General features: G+C 49.6%; 3 gene segments (V, D, J or C); all 3 read right to left on the reverse strand.

Annotated features, from left to right (window-relative positions):
• Nucleotides 1–544: 544 nt before the first annotated feature.
• LOC123347642 lies at nt 545–4,528 on the reverse strand. The segment is given in 3 exon segments: nt 545–628; nt 2,831–3,121; nt 4,502–4,528. Coding segments are annotated over 3 exon segments (402 nt in total).
• A 445-nt stretch (nt 4,529–4,973) lies between these two features.
• Nucleotides 4,974–5,475, reverse strand: LOC123347643. The segment is given in 2 exon segments: nt 4,974–5,335; nt 5,430–5,475. Coding segments are annotated over 2 exon segments (408 nt in total).
• Nucleotides 5,476–7,260: 1,785 nt separating this feature from the next.
• On the reverse strand, nt 7,261–8,119 carry LOC123348457. The segment is given in 2 exon segments: nt 7,261–7,926; nt 8,019–8,119. Coding segments are annotated over 2 exon segments (618 nt in total).
• Nucleotides 8,120–11,199: the final 3,080 nt, after the last annotated feature.

Below are 11,199 nucleotides of genomic sequence, written 5' to 3' on the forward strand. Positions count from 1 at the left end.
AAGTTACCTTTCCTCAAGAAAGATGTGTTGGGAGACTGTCAGTTCCAGTTCAAGCGGCACGCCAGAGGCTGATGCCTGCACAGGTGGCTAACTTAAGGATGTTACCAGAGAAGCATCAAGAAGTCTTTTCTAAGGATGAGGTGACCAGTTTGGATGACTAGGTTAAAAGTCACCATGACAGACTGAAGATAGCTTGTGAAGTTGCTCTCAATACAACTATAGACACAGCCCAAAACAGGAAAAGGACTTATGATGGCAAGTCTAGTGGGGCTTTCCTCAGACCTGGTGACCGTGTACTAGTACATAACCATAGATACGGGGGGCGTAATAAAATACAAAACAAGTGGGAGTCAAATCCCCACACCGAAGCCACTCACATCTCCTCCAGACTCCACCAACCCCTGGGACTAGGCACTTGGGAATAACGAAAGTTATGGCGAGTATCTTGGGCAATAGCACAAGAATCCCCCGCCTGCCCAACAAATGGAAAGGGAGAAAATACATTGCAGAGCTTCTGCAATGAGAACAAGATGTAACCAAAGCCTCATGGTCCCTGGTATTGGCAGGGAAAGTTCTCAGGGGGGTTAGCTGGGAACTGGGAGCTGCGGATTGTCTCTCTGGGTACAGCCTGGGAAGAGAGAGGGACAGATTTAAACAGAAAACTCTGACCATAATTTGCATATCCCCTTCTTATAAGAGACACTCTGTATTTCCTAGGCTGGAGAGGTTGAGAGAGAAGGGCTGGGATCACCATTCTCACAGCAGAGCTCCTAGCACGATTGCATTTGAGATTCTGAGCTGAATTTATGTAGGTCAAATTCACATCTTCTGTATCCCCTTCCCTGACTCCCAAACCAAGTCCTAACCCTAGTGATAAATTTGAACACTGACCTGAACACTTATTGTGATGTTATCTGATTAGAATATGGCCATATGGATCATTGTTGCAACCACTGTTATATATTTGCAGCAAATATTGTACAAAGGGTGTTGAGTGAGGTTCCTATGAGAAGATTATGATTTACTGATTATAATTATGCTATCTGTATGCATGTAGCATTTTTGTATGTGAAGTTATAAGTATTGGAATATCCACCTGCTTTATGGGGATTGTCTGCCCTATTCTTTGCAGTTGACCCTAATGGAGTGACCACAGCTATCCCCCACTGGGACACAGGTCACAGCCAGATATGACATGTAAGATATGTGCAAAAATGTTATAATTTGGCAGAAATGACAATCTTCTTTATAAGTTTGTATCATCTTTTTATTATGAGTTATAGCTATGTATGTATGTCTGTATTTCAAACTTGTGCTGTGCTTCTGGGTGACACCTCAGACAGTTTGGCATCATCACTGCCTAGCCTGCTTGAAGGCCCATTAAGGACCATCAGCTACACAACTGACCCACTGAGAGAAGGCAGATACACCTTATGACTCAGCAAGGCAGGCAGGGACATGCCCATGTACAGAACTCTAAGGGCTTGTGTCAGGGTTCCCTCCCCACTCTGAACTCTGTGGTACAGATGTGGGAACCCACATGAAGGGCCCCCTAAGCTTATTTCTACCAGCTTGGGTTAAAACTTTCCCAAGGCACAAATCCTTTCCTTGTTCTTGGACGGTATTGCTGCCACCACCAAGTGATTTAGACAAAAAATCAGGAAATGGACCACTTGGAGTCCCTATTTCCCCAAAATATTCTCCCAAGCCCCTTCACCCCCTTTCCTGGGGAGACTTGAGAATAATATACTAACAATTTGGTTACAATGTGAGCACAAACCAACCCCCCTGGTTTTTAGGACACTAAAAATCAATCAGGTTCTTAAAATAAGAACTTTATTATAAAGAAAAAAGTATAAGAATCACACCTGTAAAATCAGGAAGGAAGGTAACTTTACAGGATAATAAAAGATTTAAAACAGAGAGGACTCCCCACTGGACTCAACTTTGCAGTTACAAAAAACAGGACTAAAACTACCTCTTAACATAGGGAAAATTCACAAGCTAAAACAAAAGATAATCTAATCCATTTCCTTGCTTTACTTACAATTTTTGTAATTTTAGATGCTCATTTCAGATATGTTTTAGGAGCTGTTTTTTCCTGTCCTTCTCTCTCTCTATGTACAAAGAAGGAACAAACAAAGAGAGCGAAACAACCCCCCTCCCCCACCCACACCCACACACACACATGCACACACACACACACACAAAAGTATCTTCTTTCCCAATTGGTCCTTCTGGTCAGGTGCCAGCTAGGTTAATTGAACCGATTAACCCCTTACAGGTAAGGCAATTCAGTACAGCTACTCAGAAGGGATTTTATGTTACCCTTAGATGTATGTTTTTGACACACACCCCAAATCACAGATGGTGCTGGACAGCCTGTTCCACACCGGGTGTGATTTCTTCCTGGAGGTCTAGGAGCATTAATAAGACACATGGATCTGCAGAAATACTATTGATTATATAAAAATGCCCATGGACAGAACTCTAAGGATTTGTCTACACTGGCACTTTACAGCGCTGCAACTTTCTTACTCAGGAGTGTGAAAAAACATCCCCCTGAGCGCAGCCAGTTTAAGCGCTGTCAAGCGCCTGGGAGCCTGATGGGCCCAGTTCATATTATATTCAGCTTCCCTCCTAGCGATGGTGGTTTTTCTAGAGCACTGGGAGAGCTCTCGTCAACTTCAGCTACGTGAATAACGTAGCTGGAGTTGTGTATCATAGGTTGACTTATCGCGGTAGTGTAGACATAGCCGCAGCAGCAGACAGATTGTGCTGTTACTGCAGGGGGAGGTTTTTGTCTGAGCTCAAATTCACTTCCCCTCACTGTGTATCCCACGCAGTAATACAGGGCGGTGTCCTCTGCTTTCAGCCTGGTCATTTGCAGGTAGAAATTGGAGCTGTCCTTAGAGGCTGTGAATCGGCCCTGGATGGAGGAGGCGTAGCCATTGCAGGTGGAGGGACTATGGTAGCTGACCAGCCACTCCAGCCCCTTCCCGGGCTCCTGTCTGACCCAGCCCATCCAGGCGCTGCTCAGAGCGAACCCGCTGGTGGCACGTTGCAGCGTATGGGACTCTCCGGGCTTCTTCAGCGCTGGCCCCGACTGGGTCAGAGCCACCTGGGAGCGGGGGCAGAAAAGGGGAGATTGTAAATAAAGCTCAGTCACGCCATGAAGCCGGTCATTAGCCCCGTGTTCAAGGAGCGAATGAAAATACCCAGGGAACAGTGGGAGAACAAAGCCGCATTAGATACTTTTACATCAGTCGGTGTGAGACAACAGAATGAAGAAGTGTCACAAATCACACTGATGTCAGTAGCAACACTACCATATACCCTGCCACACCAGTGACTAAATAGGGAATTAAATACCTTCTACAGCTGCTACGAAGAAAACAAAATGGAGCCAAAGTGTCATTTTCCCTGTTGTTTTGGGGTAAAGTTTTCAAGCCATTGTCTGGTCACTGCACAGACCCAGGGGGCTGCGGATTGTCTCTCCGGGTGCAGCCTGGGCAGAAGCAGAGACAGATTTAAACAGGAACCTGTCTCCCTATTTGCATATCCCGCCCCTTATAAGAAACACAAACTCCTTCCCTGAGTGATGTGAATTACTTGCAATAGGGCTCAGGGAAAGAGAGTCAGACTGTGTCTTGCCGTGTGTTTGTGCAGCGCCTGGCACAGTGCCGTGAGATCCTGGTTCTAGATGAGCATAAGAGAGAAAGTAACAACTCCCTTGAATATGTAATGAACGCAGCTGTGCTGGAATGGGCCATTCAGCTTGTATTAGTTCTCTCCAAATATTGTGATACTGAATTTGCATCGCCTCCTCTTTATAAGACACATCTTGGCCCTCAGCCAGCTCAGCCCCCCGGAGGTGGGTGCAGTGGGAAAGGGTTATCTGGGTAAGAAGAGTAAGAACTCCACTCACAGAATAATGGCGGAACTGGTCTCTACAATTTTTAGAGACAAAATTCCTCATTGATTGTTCACCTTCCACTCATTTCTGCCTGCTTGTCCCTCTGCTCTTGTGAGATCCTTAGGCCGGTGTGATCTAGTGGGGGGACATTAGCCTGGTACTTGAGAAACCGGGGGGTTATTCCTGTCTCTACTAGTAGTATGATGGGTGACCTTGGACAAGAGCCTTACACGCTCGGTGCCTCACTTTGTATGTCTATAAAATGTGGGGAGAAAGATTTTGAACCTCCTTTGTCAGTGCTTTGAGATCTACGGGTGGAAAACCACTATAGAGTAGCCAGGTGTTGTTATTACTACTCATGTCTGAAACCTTCTCCTTCTTTCTTTATGAAACTCCTTCTAGCAATGCTGGGCTAGATGACAGAATTATTACTTGTTATTATTACTATATTTTTGCCCTCTCTGCCCAGCACATCTCCCCGCCAGGCGCCTGGGGGATTTCGGTGCCTACAGGGTGTCGGCTTTGAGGATCTCGGTGGCATGTCCGATTTGGGCACATAAGGCGGCAGGTAGGTGCTGAATTCACCTTGTGGACCGAGCCCTGAACACACATCGAAAGCCCCTGGCAGGTCGCTGTCCAGCGCTCCTAGGATCCGTCCGGAATTCAAACCTGTCTGCACGGGCTGAAGTTTTCTTGAGCTCCCAAGCGGGGAATGAAGTGTCCGTATCTCTAGGGCAGCTTGGAAACCCTCCGCCTGGCTGTTAGACGGGGGGTTAAATAACACGTTTTCATTCATGTTAATGTCGGTTCTCTCAGCCTGGGATATTGGGAGGCGGAAGGGGGAGAGGAAAGGCGGGGAGGGGCGGAGTGAGGGGCACAGAGTGTGTGGGGGGACAAGGGAAAGTTGCGGGCTGGTCTCTGCTAACAGGGCGGTTGGTCTGTGTCTGTGTTTGTGTGTGAGAGTCACAGCCAGGCAGCTCAGGGGGGAGTGATTAATTTCTCGCTTTCTCCGCTGCGAGCTGTGGAACTGCAGCGCCCCCCAGCGGAGAGTTTGTGCTTAGCCAGCGAGGGCAGGTTTTTGTCTGAGCTCAGCCCGGCTTCCCCGCACTGTGTGTCCCGCACAGTGATACCGGGCGGTGTCCTCGGGCTTCAGGCCGGTCAGCTGCAGATAAAGCAGGTTGTTGGGGTTGTCTCTGGAGATGGTGAATCGGCCTTTCACTGAGTCTGCGTAAAATTGTTGGCTCCCGTCAGTGTAAATGTATGAGACCCACTCCAGCCCCTTCCCGGGAGCCTGCCGGACCCAGCTCATGGCGTAGCTGCTGAAGGTGAAGCCGGAGGCTTTGCAGGAGAGGCGGAGAGAGTCTCCGGGCTTTTTCACATCCCCTCCGGACTCCACCAGCTGCACCTGGGACCGGACACCTGGGAATAGAAAGATATTATACATCGCATTGATATTCAGAGCAATGATAGACTGTTCCCCTGCCCCGCCAATGGATGAGAGGGGAGAAAATACCTTCCAAAGCCACTGCAAGGAACAGTAAATGGAGCCAGAGCCTCATTGTCCCGCGTGCTGGAGGGGAAGGTTCTCAGGGGACTGGCTGGTCACTGCACAGAGCCAGGGGGCTGAGGATCGTCTCTCCGGGTGCAGCCTGGGCAGAGCTAGAGACAGATTTAAACAGGAAACTGTCACCCTGATTTGAATATCCTGCTCCTTATAACACACACAAACTTCTTCCCTGGGTGATTTCATAGAAACTCATAGACTCAGAGAATATCTGGGTTGGAAGGGACCTCAAGAGGTCATCTAGTCCAACCCTCATTTCTTGCCCTCCTTTGTTCTCAAGGCTGTGGACCGGAGCTGTCTTCCCGGGTCTCTGCTGGGTGGGGGGATTGTCTGAGCTCAGATCGGCTTCCCCTCACGGTGTCTCTATGCGCCAGCGAGAAACAGGTGCGATTCACACTGGCGGTGTTCTGGGGCTTTAGGCTGTTCATTTGCAGGTAGAAGTTGGCGCTGTCCGTGGAGGCTGTGAAGCGCCCCTGGATGGAGGGGGAGTAGAAATTCGTTACTTAAGATTTGTGATAGTGAACCAGCCACTCCAGTCCCTTTCCCGGCTGCTGCCTGACCCAGTCCATCCACCGGTCGTTAGGGACAAACCCACTCACAGCGCGTGTCAGCTGGGTGGATTCCCCGGGCTGCTTCCCTTCGGGACCCGACTGGGTCAGAACAACCTGCGGACGGAGCCCTGCAGAGGGGGGATGAGGGAGGAGAGAAAACAGGGAAGTGGGAAGGAATCAGCCAAGTTAAATACCTTCTCCATCAATTAACAAGAGGCAACTAAATCAATAGCATCGTTAACTACATTAACGTCAATAATATAATGCCTCGGATTCCGAGAGAAGGGGGAGTTATGTGTCAGTGTGTGTAGCGCTGCGACCCAAATCCCACTCAAACCCAAGGGCATTTTTGTTAGTGGCCGGGATCGACATCGGATCAGGTCCCATGTGTTTGTCCTGCACAATGGGAACCTGGGCCTGGAATGCTCCGGAAAGGGGCTGGCAGAGCAGGAGGAGAGGAAGGAGAGGAAGGGGGGATTGTAGCATAAAAGAGAGAAAGGAAGAAAGGAAGCTGCAGTCCCTGGTAATGACAGTCAAGGGCTTCTAGGCCACCTTTCAATCACCATCATCTTCATCCTCCGCCTCCTCATCGTCATCTTTGGCGCATTCTCAAACTTTACCGGCAAATATTTTATATAATCGTTCTGGATAGTTCCTCATCTCTAACAAGGGGACAGCAGCATCTCCCTGTCTCACAGCGGTGTTGTGAAAGCAACTACATTAAACATTGTGAGGGGCTAATACATTACCTCAATTTGGGGCATACTAGCACCTGCGATAAAACCTGGAGTCCTGAATCACTGCTATTCAGTTATGATATTATCGTCAATAATAATAATTTATTCTTTGTGTTGTGGTTGGGCCTGGGAGTCGTCTTTCGGATCCCACTAGTCGAAGCCCTGGGCCATCTCAGGACAAACAGATGTTCCCACTCCCAAAGATTTGTTTGTTGGATACAATTGATGTTGCATCAGTCCCAGCACGCGGGGCACGTGGAGGTGCTGGGTATGGTTTGTGGGGATGGGGTGGGTGGAGAAGGGACCCCCCGGTGTGTAAGTGGCAGGGGGACGGGGTGGGAAAGCGCCTCCCAAACATGCCTTCTTGTATGAACGTGAACATCTAAGTTGGGTAAATTCCGGAACAGGGAAGTGGAGGTGACAGGCAGGAATTGGGAGATTCCCGTTTTTTCTCTTTTCTCCTCTGCAGATTTTGGTGCTTGATACCCGGTTCCCTGCCAGCAGCGACCTGACTCTGAAAGCGACAGGGCAGGTTTTTGTCTCATCTCAGCCCGGCTTCCCAGAGTATCTCACCACTAATGTCACCGTTACCCCGGTCTCAGTGAGTCCCCGGTGCACATTTCAGTGGGAAGCGCAGGGAAGCGGAGCGTGTAAAATCCCTTGGCGGAAGGGGCTGGGAGGGTGGATGCAAGCGGAGAACCGCGGGTGGCTCCTGAGATCCCCGGTCAGCAATGCCCCGCCTGTCTGTCTCATCCCCTACAGCACTAACTGAATGTCCATGTCGGCTGATTAGAAATTCGCTTCCCCTTTTTGTGCCAGTCCCGGCTCTGCTCTGTGTCACTGTGTATCTAGCGCAGTAATAGGTGCCGGTGTCTGCAGCTGTCAGCGAGCCGAGCTGGAGATAAACTTCGTTTTTAGAGGTGTCCCTGGTGATGGTGACACGAGGCTTGAGAGCCGAGTTATACTCTGTGGTCCCTCCCCGTTCAGTGCTGCGGATAAAGCCCATCCACTCCAGCCCTTTCCCGGGGGGCTGCCGGTTCCAGCTCCAGTAGTGATCACTGACAGAGACTCCAGAGACTTTACAGGTGATGCTGAGGGTCGCTCCCGGCTTCACCGCTCCTGGACCGGACTGGACCAGCTGCACCTGGGACAGGACACCTGGGGAGAGGGAAACGAAGCAAGGAAAGAATTAGCCACCCAAAGAATCTGTGGACCTGGTGATACTTTTCTCGCTCTCAATAAACACTCACAGGAGGGGGCAGAGACCAGGGAAAGGAAAAGCCACAGAGATTTCATTCTCGTGTTCATGCAGTGAGGGAAACTCCCCAGCGGGCAGGACCGGGCAGTTCTGTGCCTGGGAGGGACTGAGGCTCCTAGAACTGGGGGTCTGTATTTAACCAGGAACTCCCCGGGGCAGGGATTTGCATGCGGGTTCCCCGGGTGGGTATAAGAGCTGGCAGGGGGTGAGCGCTCAGTACACGGCGATGTCCCCTCGGGACAGGGGTCCCCTTTACACCCCAGAGAGACCACGCGGTCAGCCCAGCGCGGCTGTACATTAGCCTTTGGTGGTTCGCCTGTGACCCCAGGAGACAGGACAGAAGTCGCAGGGTCGGTTCCTCCATCACCGCACTCGCTCCCTGTTGCCATTTTGTGAATCCACCTAGGGGCTCTGCGTGCACAATTCCCACTCGTGTCACTTGGCGATGGGTGCCCAAATCCCCTAGGCGGTTTGGATAATCTCAGCCTTACTGAGTCAGGGCCTCAGTTCCTTCTCTGTAAAATGGGGCTAATGACACTTTCCTGCTTCACACGTGAGGGTAAAATCCAGGATTGGGTGTGAGTCGCTCACACGCTCCGGTGACAAGGGGCAGAGAAGAGCAGAGACCGGGTGGGGGCTGGGCATCCAACTGCCAGTGAAATCCAGTGAGATTCTGGCTTCGAAATGCTGCAGGTTTCTTGATAAACCCCCAGCCTGACTCCATCTACAGCGTGTTGTACACCGGCGTCGGGGGCAGGTCAATGTGGAATTTACACATATGGTTGCGGGTTTGGAACGGGAGTTAAGGGAATTAGAATCCCCAGACCCACTGGATTTGGGTGCCTGTTGAGTTGTTTACGTCATTTCCCCTGTGTGGGAAAAAGAACTTGGAAATAAATCCAATGGTTTGAAACAGGCAGATGTTCACACTAAACACAGGAGAAGCCAGCGCAGGGAAGCAAGAGGATTCAATAAATGGAGGAGGGATTTTGGTAAAGGAGGTGGGTCCTGGGAGCAGGGCCGGCTCCAGACCCCAGCGCGCCAAGCGCGTACGTGGGGCGGCATTTTGCCGGGAGAGCGGCAGGCGGGTCCGGCGGACCTTCCGCAGTCATGCCTGTGGAAGCTCCACCGGAGCCGCGGGACCAGCGAACCCTCCGCAGCTGCGGGAGGTCCAATCGAGCCGCAGGACCAGTGGACCCTCTTCAGTCATGCCTGAGGGAGGTCCGCTGGTCTGTGGCTCCGGTGCACCTCCCGCAGGCATGACCGCTTGGAGCGGCCAAATTCCTAGAGCCACCCCTGCCTGGGAGGGTTAGGGCGGCTCCCTCTGTCTGGATGTCACTAGCTAAGAGGCCACCCAGCCTAACCGGGAGAAGGAGAAAGGTTGGGTTTTACCAAGTAGCATCAGCCAACAGCTTTCAGGGCAGGAGCAGGAGGGAAGGAAGTCAGGAGACAGGAAACTTCTGGGTTGTATCCACAGAAGGCCTATGATTGTGGTAGGTCAGGAACGGGCCTGGGACATACACTGGGCAGGGGGAAGGGAAGAATTTGCCAGGGATATTAAACCTTGTCCTTTAGGGTTCAAACCAGTGATACTCAGACCTCAGGGGTTCAGGAGCCAAATTATCCATCAGTATCACCCAAACAGCCACGTAGTGTGAATGACAGGGAAAATATTTAGCGTATATGTATACATATAGACACACTTTCTCTATATATTTAGTATATGTACACAAATATTTATATATAATAAATATAATATAATATTTAGATATCTAACTATATATCTATATCTGTATCTATAAAATTCCCACAGTAACTTGATAACTTAGTGCAAGTGGATAACTCGATTGGTTAATAACATAATAAAAACATCCTAATTGGTTGGAGTTGGTGAGCTCCACTTACCTCCAGCTTTCTTACCCCCATGGCCTGATCTCTGTGGCTCTTTTTTTATGTTTGTCCTTGGTTTAGATTTTAAAAAACATTGAAAAAAGAAGAAGAAAAAAAGGGGAAGGGTAGGGAGAGAAAATGCTTTTTTCTTAACCTACATTGGTTTTGAATAGTTTAAATGCTTTATTATCCTGTGCTTACCAAACAGGTTTTGCCTTAGTAAATTCCCTTTATAAACCTAGTTTTCAATATTACTTAACTTTTTTTCTTATCCCACCCTGATATTTAATACACCTTTTACATTTATCTCAAAATTTTCTATTCTTTAATAGCCTACCAAACTAAGCCTTTACCATCATCTCTCCTTACTCAAACTCACTAAAAATCTCTCTTTTTTCAAACTAACCCTTTAAAAACAAAAATCTTTCTATTCTTTCATAACCTGCCTTTACCAGCCTCTTTTCTTCAACAACTTACCTCTCTTCTTTCAAATTTCCTTTTTTCTCTAAACCTCACTCAAACTTTCTTTTTTCATCTTTAAACTCTCTCACTCTCTTCTTTCAACCTTTTTCTCTCCACATACCCAAGCACAAACGTACACAACACTTCCCCTAGTCAAACACATACACATACACATTTCTTCAAAATGGCCGACAAAACCACACTTTGGCACCAATGGAAATGGGGTGGGAAGGTGGGACAAAAGCCCTAAAAGGGGCGTGGAAATCTGTCAAAAATGCATGGTGATGAATACTATCGAGTTCTATACTACTCACAGCCCCTCTGCCAAACAGCGGCCCAGAGAGACAGGAGGCGCTGGGTTGCCTGACAATTGGCTTCTCTCCCTCTCCTGTGCTGGCACATCCACACAAATACAAGAACTGCAGGGACATGTGCTTTGCAGGGCTGCATGGAAAGGCGCAGGGCTGGAGCCTCCCCCCCCCCGCAGTCAATGGGAGTTTCTCCCCAGGAAGGGTTGGAGATTGAGGACTCCACCATCCCACTTCCAGCCTTGCTCCTTCCCCAGCTCACGACCGGTGGAGAGACCCCGCACAATACGAGCCTTGGGAGAGCTCCCCCATGTCGGGGTGTAGCTGACAGTGAGGAGGGGGCCACAACAGATGTATAGATCCTGTCCAGACATTCTTATAAACTCCTGGGGTAGGAATTGACAGGGGATTGGCAGGGATCTGGATGTGGATCAGTTCAGTGCAAGGGCAGGGTCCTTGCTGACAATGTTCCCGCAGAGCTGGCACCTTCCTGCTCATGGAGGGGATCCAAGC

Source organism: Mauremys mutica, chromosome 13, assembly GCF_020497125.1.
Source record: "Mauremys mutica isolate MM-2020 ecotype Southern chromosome 13, ASM2049712v1, whole genome shotgun sequence".
Lineage (NCBI taxonomy): Eukaryota > Metazoa > Chordata > Testudines > Geoemydidae > Mauremys > Mauremys mutica.